This window comes from Sander lucioperca, chromosome 6 (genome assembly GCF_008315115.2).
Source record: "Sander lucioperca isolate FBNREF2018 chromosome 6, SLUC_FBN_1.2, whole genome shotgun sequence".
NCBI lineage: Eukaryota > Metazoa > Chordata > Actinopteri > Perciformes > Percidae > Sander > Sander lucioperca.
Window position 1 is genome coordinate 6,773,936 of NC_050178.1, and position 18,499 is coordinate 6,792,434.

Below are 18,499 nucleotides of genomic sequence, written 5' to 3' on the forward strand. Positions count from 1 at the left end.
AGGCTAAATGTAAAATTATTAGTGTTAGAAATTGTTAAAGTCACAAAACGTTGTGTGCTATGGTATTTTATCCTATTAAAGAGAGTTAGTTGTGGGTTAATTGTCGTTGTAAATTTACAACCATGAGTGAGAAAGGTACGAAGTTAACAGGGCTCCCATTCTGAAGTCACTCGCAGATCAATTCGGCCGTAGCGTTCTCTTCGGCATTACACCGGTATTACGGTATGTGAAAAATTCATATCATATGGGAAATTAATATCCGTATACCGGTATACTGCCCAGCACTACTACAATGAGATGAAATCACAAAAGTGAATTGCTAATAAAATTCTTATTTGAGTATTTGTTAAGTTCTGTACTTTCTGGGCCATAGACTAGTTATTCCTAAGAAAGAATATTTAGATTTAATTTATTGCATTGATTAAATTCAAATCGATGTGCAGATTAATGTAAATGATTATTACTCAATTATATATCATTGATATGTAGAATTAAATTAATTTGTATTAGTACTATTTACACATTAGGGAGTTTATCTTTTTTAAATCAACTCAATATTTTTGTTTAGATTATAATTAATTCTGTACTGTTTTCTATTCGAATATACTCATATTAAATGGATAACTATTAAGGGTCTCATTTAATTCATATTTACTCAATACCAAACCATGTGAAATTTAATTAATAATATTGCTTGTAATCTGTTTCTGTCTCATTTTTATTGAGTAGATATGGTGTATCTTTTCTTACAGTGTAGATTATATAAAACATTTAACTAGAAACGACCTCAGAGAGCGCAGACCTCTGCCAAGCCCAATAGTGCAGTCTTCTATGATATGCAATTTTGCAAGTGCAACCACTATATGAGTCTGGATATATTTCCAAAACTATTAAAATTATGTCAAAATATGGTTGTGCTTAGCTGAAGCCTCATCAGCTTCACATTTATTATGTATTTCTAAATTGAAAATATTTCACATATATTTATGAAAACCAGAAAACACAGCAATGAGTTAAATACGCACAGGCAGTGACAGTCATTGTGACTACCAGCAGTCAGGACCACTATTAAACTTATGTTGCATGATGCACGACAATCAAACAAAAAAGCCTCAAACACAGACACACACTTTAGCACAGAGACATTTCAAGGGTATAGAATTACCTGGTGTAAGTACAACTCAGTGACATGATTTTAGATATACTGTGTACTTTAAAAGCCATGTTGCAGCAAAAACCCACAGAGAGAAGCTGTGCACCAATTTAAAACTTTTGACACGTAACATTAATTTGGTGTGGCCTTCCACCTGATCAGGGGCCGGTTTCACAAAAGCAGAATATATAAATCCAGGATAACTGATAAATCCCAGCTTAATCCCTTATCTTGGTTTTCTCTCCATCATAAACATTAACACAACTGCCTTTTTGTCATATTAGGAATAGCCAAAGCACAGCCATTTCTCTACTGTGCAAACACTAAGAAACTGATACACTTTTATCATTAGCGTGGCCTTAAAACTTGATGGTTTCCAGCAACAACCAGTAGGTTTGTGTAACATTTTGATCAAGGCAGTCTCTGTAACATGATCCTGATCTCTTCATGACACTTTAAGCTGTATACTGGTCCAGGACTGACATGGAGATGCAGCTGCAGTCCTCAACTCTAATCAAAATGTTAGCTTAGCAGACACATATTTGAATCATCCTTTTTTTGTAACTTACTTTTTAGTAGTTCCTGTAAAAGGTCTCTTTTCTACGGAAGAGGATTAGGGCCACATGGGAAAAAATGTATTTGAGTTCTGAGTTTAAAATCAGAATTCTGACTTTTCTTTTAAAGGGGTGATAGAATGCAAAACCGAGTTTACCTTGTCATAGTTGAATTACGACAGTTCGGTGGGTAAAATAGGCATACATAGTACCTCAAAGTTTCATTGACATCCCTTTCCTATGTAAATCTCACAATTTGAAACTGCTGCTGAAAACAGGCGAATCTCAACAAAGCTCATAGTTGACGTCAACTCCTCAACTCCTACCTTATTTGGCTCTAGTCTCTACCCTTGTCACACCCCAAAATGTACATACACCACTGACCTGATATTTTATACATCGTTCGCCTGCTATTTCATTACTAAACTCACTTCGCAGACTTTTTTATGCGAGAAATCAACTATTTAGAGCTCAAATATGGGCAGTTTTACAAAAATTGACAGTGTTGCTTTAGGGAGCAAAGAAAAGCACCGGGCCATTTTCAGCCCAACCAATGTTACATACCCTATTAGAAGACCTTAAGGAACAGTGTGAAATACCCTATATAATCATTATATCACCCCTTTAAAGTCAACATTTTTGTTTTGTTTTTAATTTTTGTTTCTAAATTATTTTTTTTAAGTTTAAAAAAAAAAAAAGTCAGAACTCAATACATTTTTTCACGTGGCCCTAATCCTCTTCCGTACCTTTTCTCATTACAGTCTCAACATGCTAGTTTTTAGCATTACAAGCAGCTACATGTAGCCTATTTGCAATATAAATTAATGGCATACTACAGGGATTTAGTCCATTAATTTGGGGTGCTTGTGAAAGAAAGATTCAGAAAATAATGGCCGAAACTGGAGCAGCAGAGGCCGAGATATCCTGACTTTTTGTTCCAAGAATGGCGCAAACTCCCAAAACATTGAATCCTACATTTTCCATAATGCAACTCAATAGCATATTTTCCTTAGACCCTCCATGCTTGGTACCAATATTTTCCAATGGCCCCTAGTTTGTAAGACATGGTTACCCCTAATGATGATTAAACTGATCTTTATGTATGAAATCAAAAAACTTTGACCTTAAAACAAAAGCGAGACAACAGGATGAATCTTACTTAGTGAATTATTGGAATGATGGAACCACATCTTTATTAACTTTTATCTGTACAGAAAAACAAACAAACATAATCAGTCACCAAATCATGCAAAGCAGTATTGCGTTACAAATAAAAACACAATACAAAACAAACAAGATATACTCTACCATAAATATGGAGCCTCCAAAACATCTATCAATCAATATATTACAAAAAATAAACTCCTGAGAAGACACATACTTACATACAAATACAATATGCTATAATTTACTTGCAACATAGTACTGGAAATGGATAAGTAGACAGGTTAAGTTTTTCTTTTTTCTTTTTCCACATATGAACTTGAAATGCAGCAGCAACTCAAATGAAAATGACCAGTCAAGGTACTGGGTTCATTCCAGGTTGCCTTAAATTTAGTCCCACCCACAAACAGGGTTAAACACAGAAACCAACAGTTTAACATGGAATATTAATCTGAAAGCCAGCGTCTGACTGCAGTAAAAAGCAACCTGGAAAGTCGCGACTGAAAGGAATCTTAAAGGGAATGTAAGAGTAAGGTATTTAACAGATACACAGGTCCTGTATGATCATATTTATATTGATAATGTGACAGCGCTCAACAGGCATGTTGAGGTGTTATTGCACTACTGTCTCAATGTCTTTTCATGAGAATAATCAACACATTACGAGACTGTTGATAGATCTACACAGAGGTGAAACAAGAAATCACTAGTCACAGCTACAGACATTAGTCTTTTTTACCCTTTGAAATGCATTCAGTTACTTTTTAGGATTGCTTTATTCAGTCTGGTAAGCAATAGGGCCGATCCCAATGCTCCCAAAACTACAACAGTTGCAATCAATCTTGCCCTCAATAGTTTACTTAATTAAACACTTGAAGTAAATGAATACATTTCAAGTTGTAATCGACCCAGGTCTGCACAGCTAACAAATGTAGCTGTGAATTGAAAACATGTTCACAATAAGGCTACAACATCTAGAGAGAGAGAGACAGAGACAGAGAGAGAGAGAGAGAGAGAGAGAGAGAGAGAGAAAGGCAACGAAGGGCAAAACTCAACACTGATAGAGCTCCCTTCTCCAAAAGTCTTACTGAGCCACTTGGAGGAGCCATGCATAACAATTGAACACAGACGAACATACACATATTTCCAACTCCCTCACACGACAATGAACTTCAAGGCTTGTTGACAAAAAAAGGGGCAGCAATGACGAGCCCAGTAGTCAGTAGCCAAGGACCAGAGACACATTGGCTGCATTTACACAGGAACAAATCCTTAATGACAAAATGTCACTTACTGACTAAAACTGATTCACTGTGGGTCAAACCATCAAACATCAAATATCAGATTTTGTTTTTTAAATATGTATGAATCCAGCCACTGAATGAAAGAGTTATGTCACTGACAAAAACTAATTGAAAGGTGCTACTGGGTTATTATTGTTTTCATTGGCTTATCTCCCTTTATAGTTACATATGTTTGTATTAATACTATTATTAATACTGTATATATATATGTGTATGTATAAATATATATATACTGTATGTACATTCTATCTGTAGTCTTAAATATTCTACTTTTTATATACTTCAGAAAGAGTTCCTTAAAGTGTGCTCTGGGAAAAATAAATATTTTGTTATTCTATTCTATTCTGTTCTACTCTACTCTAGTATATATCAATGACGTAACTCCTTCAGTCCAATTATTCTGGCACAGCATCCTTCACTGAGTATCCTACCCAGCAGGCCTCACTGTTACTCACACAGAGAAACTGAAAGTGGAGGAGGGGAGTGACCGGGACGGAGGGAATACAGTACAGTTAACACACAGAGTTTAATCTCAGACTGGTTCACGTTTAATGTCAATCAAGTCATCACTGGCCAACGGCAAAAGGGGTGGTGGGCAGAATCAATAAATGGCTGACTACGGTTCGGCTATGTCTAGTCAGAGAAAAGGCTGGCGAAGGACTTTCGGAGGTTGCGAATGGTCTCTGCCTTCACCTCGTCTTGGCCGTCACCTCCAGTGCTTGAGACCCCGCGGAAGAAAGAGGAGTCGCTGAAGGCGCTGAAGGCATTGGTCAGGGACTGGGACTTACTGGGAAGGCAGGAGGAAGGAAAAAGAGAGGGGAGAGAGCAAGTAAGCGAGGAGGGAGGGAAGTGGGAAATGAAGGGATGCAGGAGGAGGATTATGTGAATGTGAATACAGTAAGTTAGGTAGTAAGGATGGAAGACAAACAGGGAAATGTGTAAGAGAGCCAAAAAGTCACAAACACAATATTTATACATATAATTGTATTGTACATTGTATTTGTAGATTGTTTATACACAGCGTATACATGCTAAATAGGGAGGGTTAAAATAAAGTGTTAATTTAATAATTTCAGCATGTTACCACTTGGACTGACACAATAAAAGACACTTGTGACACAGTGTTGCAAATGATTGGAATTACATATATTGTCGTTCTACAGAAGAATGGATATAGATATTTAATTATTTATCCTAAACACAAAGTATGGCCCACTGTAATGCATGTCTTTGCATTAGCAACAGTGTGTAGATAAGACGACTCTTACTTCAGCAGAGGATGGGCCTTTTGCTGGGATCCTGGCTGTTCTTCCACAGGGGCCTCTGCCTCAGCGGGGGCCGCGGCAGCTTCATCTGGGTCAGGCTCAGGGTTTTGGGAAGGAGAGGCCGGTTTGGCCTGGGGCTTTGCCTTAGCTGGAGACTGGACATTAGGTGGGGACTGGTTGGCTCTGGCTGGGGACTGAACCTGTGCTGGGGCAGGGACTGAGGCAGTATCTGAGGCCTGAGTGGGTGCTGCGGCTTGGGCAGCGGGCTGGAGTTTAGGTGAAGTCTTGGGTGGCGGCGGGGTTTGCGGCTTTGGCTGGAGCTGCGGCTTTGAATTCCTGCGTAATGGAGGGATGGGCTTTGCAGGTGGTGCGGGTTTGGGGGGCAGCTCTTTTGGTTTGCCAGGAGCTGGAGATGGGGAGCCCTGAGGCTGGGGCTTGGGCTGCTCTGTGGTAGGAGCTGAGGCTGAGGCCGGGGCTGGGGCCTCCACGGCTGCTGCTGCTTTGGTTGGGGGAGAGCCTGGAGCTGCTGCAGCTGCTGCTGCTGCTGCTGCTGCTGGAACTGGGGATGATGGTGAAGCTTTGGCTGGGGCTGGGATGGAAGCAGAATCTGGGGCTGACTTTGCGAGGGATGGGGCTCGCGTCATTGGGGGAGGCCTTGGCACTGGAGGCTTTGTGACGGAGGTGGCCCTCTGGACTGGGCTCTTCTGTGCCTGAGCTGGTTTCTGTGCTGGACCTGGGCCTGGTTTCTGGGCCTGGTTGGGCTTTGGTAACGGCTCAGATGCTCTCTTAGCTGACTCTGATGATGTCTCCACACTCTGTGATTTCACTGGTGCACCTAAAAGATTAAAATATAATTATATTAGATTATAGTTATATGGCTATATGACACATACAGGCAGCAAACAAAAAAGCAAAAAGGGGAGGAGTAAAGGAAATAAATAAGCATAATTATTTCTTAGATCTAGGATGTGTTGTTTTAGTGCAGCAGTTAGAAAACCAGGCGCCTGTAACACACCAAAGCAGAACATGATACAGATAATGAGCTTGAGTCTAGACATGCCCATTGACATAATGACCTCTCACACATTCATAGAAACCCTAACCAACTCATATGTCAAGAACAGACTGGGGCAAAGCAGGCTCTGAGTGTTGGGACTGCATTTACCAGCAGGGGGCGGCAGATCAACGGTTAAGAGAAGGTGCGATGACTAGCCTGTCATGCCAAGTGTTGGTTGCTTTTATGCACAACAACTTATGTGACCGTTTGGAGGTAGTGTGGTGAAAAAAAAGAGAGGAAAGGAAAGAAGTGAACAACAAAAGTGGAGATGACACAACCAAGAAAGGATACTGGCATCAAACAACTCAGTGACCCAAACACATGCAGCAAAGCAACCTATCATGCAGCACAAAAGAAACAAATGATTATGCATGCTGAGTAGGAAGTGACTGGGCAGGGATGAGTTTCCAATGGCGGATAATTCACTTTCCAGGATGCAGGATTAAAGCTGGGAAGGTAAATTATATGCTAAAACCTCTATAAAAAGGTTTCTTAGACGATAGCTTGGAAAATGTATATTCATTTGTGTTTACTGTATACATTTAGATTTAGAGTTTAATGACATATACATGATTACATGATATGACCACAACAAAACCTTCATGAAAATTCATCCCAGGCATTCTCAGAGAGTCATTACTGTAAGGCAGCTACAGCAAATGGCTACGAGTCTTACGTTTTACGAGATTGTCAAAGCATCCCAATGGTGGCTTGGGACTCACAACGCATAAAAACCAAAGAAAATACCATTTGTACAAACATAATTTGTAAAGGATGACACAATAACAATTTGCTTGGATACAAACCTTGAATTACTTATTCTTTTGAATTATATTTGCTTATATATACTTTATAATCATACAATATATGTGTTGATTGCTGTTAGATTGGATTTAGTCACTTGGGTTACTTCTTTATCTAAAGAGGCAGATCAGTCAGTAAAGCCTTTATCGTGTGTGTGCACTGAACTAAATTTCTTAATATCAATGAGTAAAGATTAAGACAGAGGAGGCCAAATATTTGTAGCCAGATGGTGTATGAAGATCAAATCTCAGTAAATCAGGGATCGGATCCAAGCAAATTAGGAAATGAACATGCAGAGAAAGAAAAAGATGCTTTTTTCATTAAAACTCTTCATTTATCACACAAGCAGGTTTAATTATTGCAAAGAAAGAAAAATATGTATTGTGTACCGTATAAAGCCACTTTGTCTTGTCTCAGGTATTATAACACAGAACAATGGAGGTTACAACCAAAGACAACTCTGAGCAGTTATATACAAAACATTCCGGTCTTGCAAAGGGGGCTTTGTTGCTTGACAGAAGGAAACATCTATCTGGTGTATACCATAAACTGATTTGCACCATAACAATGTACAACATTTAAAAGTTAAAAAAAGACCCAAAAGTCAAGCATTAACAACTAAGACAGAAACTGAGCTGACCAGAATGTGCACAGTGATCATGAGCAGCACATTTAAAAAGTGAACTTTCTTTCCATATAAGAGTGAACACAAAATACACAGATGTGTGCATAAATATGCTTGTCTGCCACTGTGCAATCATGTTCACAGTGTTGGATTATTATTTTTGTAATGTATGTAAAATTCAAACAAACGAATCAAATTTGCACACCTTAACATCTCCACACTGTCGGCACATGTTCATCTCTAACAATTTCTGTAAAAGCTAAACAGCTGGCATTCCTAAAACAACCAGCACTAACATATTAGGCATGACATGAAATACCAGCATTTGCCACATCCACGCAAAATGAGAAAAAAGGAATTAAAGATAATGAACACACATGCAAACTTGCGCATATTAACAGTACAATAATAATGGCTTTGCTAATTTACCATGTTATATGCTGTTGTACCACTGCTTTTAGCAGTCATGAGTTAAACAAAAACAAGGCCGTAGCTCAAACAGACAGCAGAATTTTTCTTTTCTTGGACACTGTTACCTTCAAGGAACAGCGAGAACAATGCAGATAAAATACAAACTGCTCTTAGTCTTAAAGGAATATGACATTTTGGGACATACACATTTGTTTTCTTGCCAATAATTAGATGAGAAGATTGATACCACTCTCTCATCTGTACGGTAAATACAGCACAGTTAGCTTAGCTTAGCACAAAGACTGGAAACAGGGGGAAACAGCTAGCCTGCCTTTGTCAAGGGTAACAAAATCCACCTACCAGCCCCTCTAATTAAAAGGTTATATCTAGTGAAATCTTGGATACTGGATACGTCATTTCAGAAAAACCTCTTAAGATGTCTGAGAGTGAACTGTCCCACGACTGATTCAGAGAGTGTTTCCTAGACATGCTTTGGCCCTACAGTGGCAGCACTTGTATTAGATTGTAGAACAGTGTTCAGACAACCTTGAGGATGAGGGGGCTGAACCGACGTCCTGCTTGGATCTGCCAGTCCTTCCTTAAGGGCAGCACTCTGAGAGAGAGAGAGTGAGGGGGCGGAAGAAAGACAGAAAGAAAAAAAGAGAGAGAGTAGGAAAGAAAGGCAAACATGGTTAAAGAATCAGCAGTGAACTGTGAAGGGCTACAATGAAGTGATTTTCCTGCAGACCTTGTAACGTCTTGGATTTTTGAACCTGCCTCTCCTAATGCTCACAATAAGCAAACATTGTAAGAGCATGGGTCATTGTAGCTATTTATTTTTGGTCATCCATCACAAATGCACTGGTTTCATTTCATTCAGCCTCTACCTGTTGGGGCTGCACAGTAGTTGGCTTCTGGCCTTGAGGGGAGCGAGCAGGTGAGCGGGAAGCACTAGACGACCTGGTGGCCAGTGCTTGGCTCATCTTAGCCAGCACCACCTCTGAGATGAGCTGGCGGTCCTCCGCCTGGTGATCACCAATCAGCTGCATAGATGAACCCACAACCTGGACAAAGAGGCCACAGACAATGTATCAGAAAATGTGTGATCAGGACAGACAAACAAAGGAGGTTAGACAGCACTGTGGTCAACACTTAAAGGGATACTTCACCGATTAGAATTAAGCTTTGTATCAGTAGAAACCCGGTAGTATTTTCGAATGACCGTGCTTCTCTCCCTCATGTCACGCTGAGACTAGATTTCTCTGTATTGTGGATCTGGAAAAAAGCCTCTGATGACGCAAAAATCGTCATTTAGCGCCATCGGAGGCATTTTTGACCAGAGTCTGTGGACTACAGCCAGCTAGTTCCGCATGTTTTCAACCCGACCATAGGGGGTTGGACTGTCGTCTCGCCGAAGCGAGTCGAGTGTCAGCCATCTTGGAGTTAAGCTACAGCTCTCTCTTTTCAGCAGCAAACTTTTACAACAATAATGTGCATTCAAACTACCGCACATGTGTACCACCAGGATACATTGGTACAGATCGGAGAATATGCAGGAAACTTTGTTACAGATGGAATACTCGACACACTACGCGAGCTTCGCCTGCTACGGAGACCAGCACCTCAGCCTGCGGTCTCGCTCTATGCCGCTGCCGGGTAAGGGGACATTCAAAGCGGTAAAACGCGGAATGAGGGCAGGAGTATGAGCTAGGTGGAAAGCTAATGCTAGCCGGCCACCTGTCTCATCCATCCTGCTTGCAAGTGTCTGCTCATTAGACAACAAACTGGACTACATCCATCTTCCAAGCAGATGCTGCTCTGTCGGGTAAGACTCATGGAGGTGGGCTGTGTTAACACGGACAGACTGGTGCAGAAATGGGGTGCTTTTATCCAACTACTGCTAACCGTTGGTGGAGTTTGTGACTGTTAAATGCCGACCATTCTACATTCCACGCAAATTCACGGCTGTGTTTATACTTGGTGTTTACAGCCCACCAAGCGCTAACGCTACCAATGCGTTAGCTGAACTTTACAGAGCCTATAATGTATGTGCACTAAATGTAGCCTGTTTCGTATGTCGTTTTTATATAATGTCGTTTATATATTTTAAATGTGTAACACTATTTGAGCCACGGTGAAACGTTAATTCGTGTATATGGTTGAAATGACAATAAAACACATTTGAGTTGACTTGACTGTCTCACTGTCTATTATGTCTGTAACCGGTAGGCGTGGCTTAGGAGTGGACTCGTAGGGAAGCGAAGCAAGTGCATTCTGGGAGTTGTTGTCTTTCATTCACATGAGCCAAAAATACATTTTCTGTCTTTTCTCGGTCTAGAAGGCACCAACTTATACATTTTTTTTCTTCACATTTCTACTACATAAATTATCCAATTTAATACATATTCATCTTTCCAGCGGTGAAATATCCCTTTAATGTGTGGTAATAGCTCTCTGGTGTGCTTATAGGATTGTAACGTCTTCTCCCAGATAGAACATGTGTGTAGAATTAGTTTAGATGTGATGTTTTATGGTCAGAATGGTTTTGGTTTATATGGGTAAACCTTTTATGGATACTGCCAGAAAGGTTTTGTTTTAAAATTTATAATATGAGTAACTCTGTATGGTAATTTTTTTGTTTTTGTTTTTGTTTTCATAATGAAAATCATTATGAAAACCAAAACACTTCTCCAGTGGAGATGACCCATGGGGAGACATGTTTTCCACTTAAGTATCTAATCTACAGTACCTTCCACCAAACCAGCAAGCAAAACCTTATTTATATAGCTCATTCCATTCTAGGTGGAAGCACAATGTGCTGCACAACGTGTGAGCTACCACGGAAGTTGCAGTGACAAACACTATGTGGATAGTGTAAAGATAAAACATTAGACATAAGTAAACACAATTAAAACACATACATAATATATGAGTTAAAACCACTGAGTAAAAATAGAAATGTAATAATAAAGAATAGCAAAAGACCCGTAAGAATTAAACTACTGAATATTTCATTCTGACAGTCAGCCTACTTCAAAGTGTAAGTGGGATGTTTAGATCACTGCTTGGATACCACAGTGGCCGAGTGTGGGTGTGATTGTGGCTCCTGTATCATCAGCCTCAGACTGTCTCACTGGGATTTGTAATCATAATTGTCTAAACTTCGTCATGCCTCACTTTACCACTAAATGTCCTCCTTGACTTTCTGGTTCCTGCCAGTCTTCTGATCTCCTCAGCTACCTGTCTCACCTGTTTACTCTATATAAACATGTCTGCTGTCCTGCCTCAGTTTTGACTGCCAGCCCATGACCAACTGTGAGCTTGTTTACTGACTTTCAAATGTAGCAAAGTGTATTTAACCACATGTGCAGTATCACGGACTACATTTGGGTCCAGCTCCTCCTTGCCAGCTGCCAGAATTTTGACAAAATTTGACCCAGCTGACCCAGCTTTTTCCATGGATGAGGGGGCTGAGTTGACCCACACCACTGAGTGGCTCTGTACTTACTGCCAAAATGCATCCAGATAGAAGCAGCTCTCTCTATAGCACTCAATCTCGTGTCCTACAAACTCTGGCTTGTCAAGTTGCTCTCTAAGCTGAAATCTTGGCCACTCAACAGCTCAATCCTTTAGCCAAATTAGTCCCTGCTGCAAATCCTTAGTCACTAAATTGTTAACTTTAATTTTTAACTTTAACCTGACTCTAGCCCCTTTCACACATGCACTGCAAAGCTGAAATTATCTAGACATTACCCGGCGGAGCTGCATCCAACAGACAGAGAACATTAAACAGACTTTACCCTGCCAGCTCCTGAGTACAAAGTCTTTGTTAGCCCGATTGAGCCCATTTGTGAAATCCTAAGAAATCACAGCACGCGAACAGGCGCGCTGATGACGTTTCTATCATCCTAGCCTAAGCATAAACGTGAAACTGTATCTGAGCCTGAACCTAAACCTGTCTGTCTACATTTTACATTTTAGCCGTCACTGCATACCAGCACCATGTTACCACCTTGGACAATGAGCTTGGTTGTCCACCCTTTGACCTGCCTCTTCAGATTTAACTCTACCAGCTGCGTCACAGTGCGTTTGAGTCCTGCTTTTTGTTGCCTCAGGCTGGACCTGTAATAGTTGGGTAGAACATACCCTACTAAGCAGTATTTAGCAATTTTCCATACTGAGACATAACCACTTGACTTTTAAGAAAGGTATTATTACAGCAAAGCACATTCCTACATTAATGTGCTATTCACAACCATTGTGGTCATGACTTAAAGACTAAAGACTATAAAACATGAAACCAATATGCTGAAAACTTACTGAAAAGAAACAGAGTGATAGAGATATGTTAGCCATAGAGAATACTTAAACATCACCAGATGTTAGTTATCATACTCATAATGTGTATTCAGGTTAGGTTGAATCGGTTTATTTCCAGCCAGACAATCTAAGGCCCCAGCGGTGTAAATTAGGCCAGACATGCTTAATTTAAGACTCAAAGACCTTATTAGTATTCTTATAAAACACCATTCCCACAAGCTGATGTCAACATGGTGACATTTTTCAAAGAAAAGGTAGGAATCGATAAATACAGTGATGCAGTGATAATAGGGCAGCTGTAAAATAAGACTTTGATTGTGTGACTTGTTTGATTTAGTGCCTTGTCAACTGTTTGGTCGATCTAAAGATCTTTTTTGAGTTAACATCCATCCCTTCCTCCCTTCTGTATGTGTTTTTTTCTCACCTCAGTAATGTAGTCATTACCATCCTTGCCACAGATGGCTTTGACAGCACAGATATCCAGCCCTCCGAAGATCTCTGAGCAGGTATCAACCCACAGTTTATACCTGTCACAGAGAGAAGATGGATTAGGTCTACAAAGAGTCATAATCTGTTAACAGGGAAGTTAAAGTAATCATATAGGGTACCACTACTATATGTAACATACTGTAACTGTTTTGCTGAATTGGAATGTTTGCAGTTGAAGTGGGTCAAGAAGTGTTGCAGGTATTTCACATTTTTTGTGTAAAGAACTATGAAAACAGAACTTGTCCTATTGTACACCATCTTGCTAATCTTAATAAAGCAAAGAGTTGTGTTCTTGCACACTGCTTTATCAATATTATTGAATTATTTAACACTTCAGCACAGTAAGTCAGAGCAAATGTTTGTATTTATCCTGACAGTAAACCTGTTACAGAACCTCTCTGGCTCTAGGCTGGGTCGGCTGCAGGCTGGGTCTATTGACTTGCTGTCTGGAAAAGTGAACACAATCAAACTAGGGCAAAACAGACGCATCAATACTGACCAAAAGGACCATGTAACTGCACTGGGGCAGGTATTCTCCTTTTCAACAGAGTCAGATTCACCAAACCATTTTAAGATGACATTTGTAAGGTTTTGTAAGTATTTGTACTGTACTCTGTTACCAGCTGTCACAGATTAAAGAAGCCTTTTCAGATTTAAATGTTTTTTGGTCTCGCATTATGGCAGTAAGAAAATGGAATGAATGACAAAATGTACTTTAATGAGAAAAAGTGGAGAATATCTCATTCTGTTGGGGCTTGTGTTAGTGGCAGTGTAAGGCTTAGAGAGTTCAAATATTAGCAAATTGAGCTAAACATTGTTTGACAAATCAGATTGCATGTAAAAGGAAAACAAATATGTTGATATGGTTTTATAGACTTCAGGTTAGTATTTATATGCATACCTTTTTTAGCTATTTTTTACCAACACTACACATGATACGACTCAATTCTCTTTTATCTGACAATAGACCTTTTTCATAGATGACCTTTTGACTTGTTATAGCACAAAAAGACAGTTGTAACTTAACATTAATGACAGCTCTGTTCAATTTTAGTGTGTCTGTAAGCCTTGCCAGTTAGCCAGCATGTATTATTAATTATTAATGTTTTTAATTACACCTGTGCTTTTCCTGCTGTGAAAGGTCAAGAAACATTCTCAAAGCAGCTCAAAGAATGGGCTGTGAGCACATTGTGACTAACACTGACATGTGCGACACAAGGGCAGCCTGAGCATCACTAATGTGGAAGCGGTGCTCACTTGTCAGTCATGGCTACTTGTTCCAACATGGCAGATCCGGTGTTGCTCTTCCAATTACCAGAGATGGATGTTCGCCTAGAAAACAGGGGGAAATTGTGCGTTAAATTATTACAGACACCAACCTTTACTTTTAGAAATTGTAAATACAGGCAAGATAGATTTAGACAACCATGCAGTAGGAGGGTTGTGGTTAAATCATTAGCTGTATGCAGGCAACATGCACAGCTGCAGGTTATTAAGCTGATCAACATCCAGACAAATTGAGGCTCTTTGTTTGACAGTAGATGCACAGGTTTACACACAACAAATAGCTAAAGAATTGGACTATAATACACCACATCTTTTTCATTCAGTTAAGCACTCAACTCCCTGATATTCTTCAAACTATTTGTTTATAACAATTTTCTTGTATCAAAATGTCAAAAATAATAAAACACTGTTTTTCTCTAATTAGTGTCTGGGTCGCTAGACACACTAGGTATGTAAGCGTGTTACATTTTTTGTTCGCGGATCCTGGATGCAAGTGATAGCGTGTATGTAGTGTTTTCCTGTTTGGCCTCAAGACGTCGCTGTAGCTCACTGTTACATAAACAGTTACACTGTTGTATAAATAAATAGACACACAAGTGATGATAATGAATTCGTTTTTGTGCCATTTAAATTCAGAAAATTTAAAAGCAGAACTGGAGCATGAGAACCATGAAGCTAGTTCAGACGACATGAGCTCTGAATGGGGAATCCTGTATTAGATCCAAATAGCGGCCCCAAGAGAAATTAGGACTGATGAGGGAAACTTACATAGTCACCTTAACTGCCTCAACCTTACTGCTATAAACATGCAAGTAGAAGTCCTGGCCTAATGTCCAACTTAGAAAGCCAGAAGATCTTTCCTGAAAAAAGCTTTGACGTCAGCTGTTGTGGCCACGGCTGGGGAAAAGGAAAGAGGTGCCACGACTTCCAAAAGCTGAAGAATGTTAAAAGTCTTATAGGTTTTTCCAGAACCAGAACTGCTCTTCAGCTAAGGAGCTCCCACAAAAACACTGGAGATGCCACATCTGTCCATCCATGCACAATTTCAATTGCAATTGCAATGAAGCAAGTAACTGTGATTTGTGATTATTGTGCTGACTAATTTGGATTTGGTAGGTGCCAAATGATGAGAAGTTGTAGTAGCCGCTCAAAATTAAATGTAACAGGCTACACCTAAATATAAAATTGAATAATAAAAACATCTAGAAATGATTGTATAGATTTCATAAATGGCAAGAATATATTTTTGTGTGTCTGTTATTGTAAATAACGGTAATGTTTCCAAGCAATATGATTTAAATATATGGCTTAATCTGCGTTATATAAATGCATAAAGAACAAAGGTATGTAGGAATGTTTGAAAAACACAAAACACCCACACATTAAAGGGTTAAATGAGGACTTTACATTCCACTTTGCTAAGGTTATGCTTTTTTATGTACTGTATCTCACTGTTCCCCTTTCTACTGATGCACTTGTCCTGTGCCCAAAATACAATGTGTTACACCAAATATGCATATTGTACAGTATACACATGAACATACATGTATGCTTTGTAGTCAACGCCGATTTTCTGGACCCGGATGTCGTACTTGGCATCTATAAATGGCTCTGTGGTGCAGTATGTCTGAGTGATGGCCACCACACTTGCAATGTCCTGGAAGTCACTCACATTGTCCACTTTGACCTACAGAGGGATAACACATGAAGAAACACCATGTACTTAAAGTAAGGCTGGGCTATATCTAATAAGATAAAAATGTTCATATCACTCTTATGTCTGTATGTTAAATATGCCCACACATGCCCTAGGAATATTCTGTAGGATCCTGGGATTATAAAGATAACCCTAATGAGAGTGGTATCAATTGTCTTGTCTGACTCTTGGCAAGAAAGAAGTGCTTCTCAAACGTCAAACAGTAAGTTGCATTTCTAGTGTTGATAGTGTAAATACTGTCATATATCATCAATAATGCAGACTTAAAGCGTAACTCTCGCCAAAATGCAACCTAGGGTCTTTTTGTTTATGTACCCGAGTTAAACTTTCGTTTAAAAGCATATTTAGGACGGAAGCGTCACTTTTAAGATGTACCGTATTTTCGTTTTTCGGTCAAATGGCCCTTTGAATGGGAGTGCTAGGGGCACTTTTATGCTAGCCTCAAAATAGCTATTTTTTAAAACACTAAGAAGGCTCGACACAACATGAAACTTTGCTCCAAGTATCACCAGGGGCTGTACACATGAACTCGAGCATTGAGAACATTGTTTGTGTACCCAGAGTTTACTAAAAAGAGGTTTTGAACAACTCACCATAGCTCTTGTTGTTTCCGGCTGCTACCACCTCGGCAGTCAAAACGAGTCGATATCAAAACAAGTTTTTACACAGATTTAGTATATCACTTGTGCACCGGTGTAGTTAAGGTGTAGAGACCCTGGTGATACTTCAAGCAAAGTTTCATGTTGTGTCGAGCCTTCTTAGTGTTTTAAAAATAGCTATTTTGAGGCTAGCATAAAAGTGCCACTATTACTCCCATTCAAAAGGCCATTTGACAGAAAAACAAAAATACGGTACATCTTAAAAGTGGCGCTTCCGTCCTAAATATGCTTTTAAACGAAAGTTTGACTCGGGTACATTCACAAAAAGACCCTAGGTTGCATTTTGGCGAGAGTTACGCTTTAATTAAAGATCTGGGTGAATATGGAGGTGAAATGAATGATGTGATGCTCTCTGCAGTAGCCACAGTCAATGTCCTAGAAGTGACATGGTCCACTTTAAACAAAAAGCAATGTGATGAAACTATTATGTACAGTATTTATTATAAAGAACAGTGTCTTTTTTTAAAACTACCACAGTGAAACAGACTAAAGCTACTAAATCTAGTACAATACAGGTGTGCAAGAGATGAGATGGTAGGATAATGGAAGGCAAAAAGGTAGAGGCTGATAAGAGGCCCAGTTGGACAAAGTGAGAGGACAGTCACACAGTATAAGATTGAGCAGTCCAGGGGAAGGATGTGAGGTGGATCGATGAGAATTGGCGGAGAGAGGATAAACACTTCACTCCGATTTCACCCAGAAAATATTAACACAGTTGTCAATCAATACCAGCACAATGAGAGGAGAAAATAAGGACTGAGGGAGAATAAAAAAGGATGTGCTGCAGTAATGAAAAGAAGAAAGCATAAAGAAAGACATAAAGAGGAAAAAGGAGGATGTAGTGTATGTCAGAAAAAGCATTACACAGTAAAAACGATGTGGTTCCAGACGTGATGGTGTTTAGTACAAACCATTCATACTATCTCTAGGCACACAGAGGGATTTTAAAGCACTTCCCCAATGGCACTTTGTTAAATGATGCAGCAGTGTAATGGGTGGGCTTCAGTTCAACATGTGTTTTTTTCCACTTTACTAATACATGAATGTTACTTACAATCAAACGAGACTAAACAGTTTGATGCCTGTATCACAGCTATTGCTTAAATGTTAGTTAATTTCAAAACGTTCATGTACTTAGATGATTACTCACTTTAGCATTTCAAATCTGCTAAATGAAATGAATCAACATTACCTTTCCCATTCCAGAGTGGGCGTGTCCAATCTTTACCACCACTGGGAAACTTGGTGATGTGATCTGAAAGGTAGTAGAATAATTAAAGGGTGAATAATGATGAACAATACAGTCCTAAGACTACATATCAACACACTGGAAAGACCCGGCGGTGAAAAATGAACAACAGTCACCATTCACAGATCTATCCTGGTAACTAGGCCTATATCTAGCACTGCAAAAAATTACTATTTCATCAAAACAGTAAAGTTGACAGCCATTTTTAGATGTACTGACATATGTCTATTTATTCAAAATTAGTCATGAAGTGCTGTGTTGACATGAAACTGCTACATTTGCCACCAAAACAGCAATACTTGCACTCTACCACCGAACACTAATCATGAAATTCACAAAAAAAACCTGCACCAAGGATTTTAAATTGTTTGGGTGGGTAAAGGTCATTTCTAATATTTGCTTCACAAACCTGTCCAACAATTACTTCACAACAATCGTTCA

General features: G+C 39.4%; 1 protein-coding gene across 1 annotated transcript in view; it reads right to left on the reverse strand.

Moving 5' to 3' along the window:
* Positions 1-2,860: 2,860 nt before the first annotated feature.
* The window catches only part of syn2b (synapsin IIb), an 81,112-nt gene continuing 65,473 nt past the window's right edge, over positions 2,861-18,499 (reverse strand). The window contains exons 6-13 of the mRNA XM_031301650.2: positions 18,002-18,064; positions 15,978-16,120; positions 14,404-14,478; positions 13,082-13,184; positions 9,225-9,401; positions 8,884-8,950; positions 5,444-6,275; positions 2,861-4,962 (exon numbers count right to left, since the gene is read on the reverse strand). Of these exons, the coding sequence (XP_031157510.1) occupies positions 4,809-4,962; positions 5,444-6,275; positions 8,884-8,950; positions 9,225-9,401; positions 13,082-13,184; positions 14,404-14,478; positions 15,978-16,120; positions 18,002-18,064 (1,614 nt within the window). The 3' untranslated portion in view covers positions 2,861-4,808. The remainder of the gene's footprint in view (positions 4,963-5,443; positions 6,276-8,883; positions 8,951-9,224; positions 9,402-13,081; positions 13,185-14,403; positions 14,479-15,977; positions 16,121-18,001; positions 18,065-18,499) is intronic.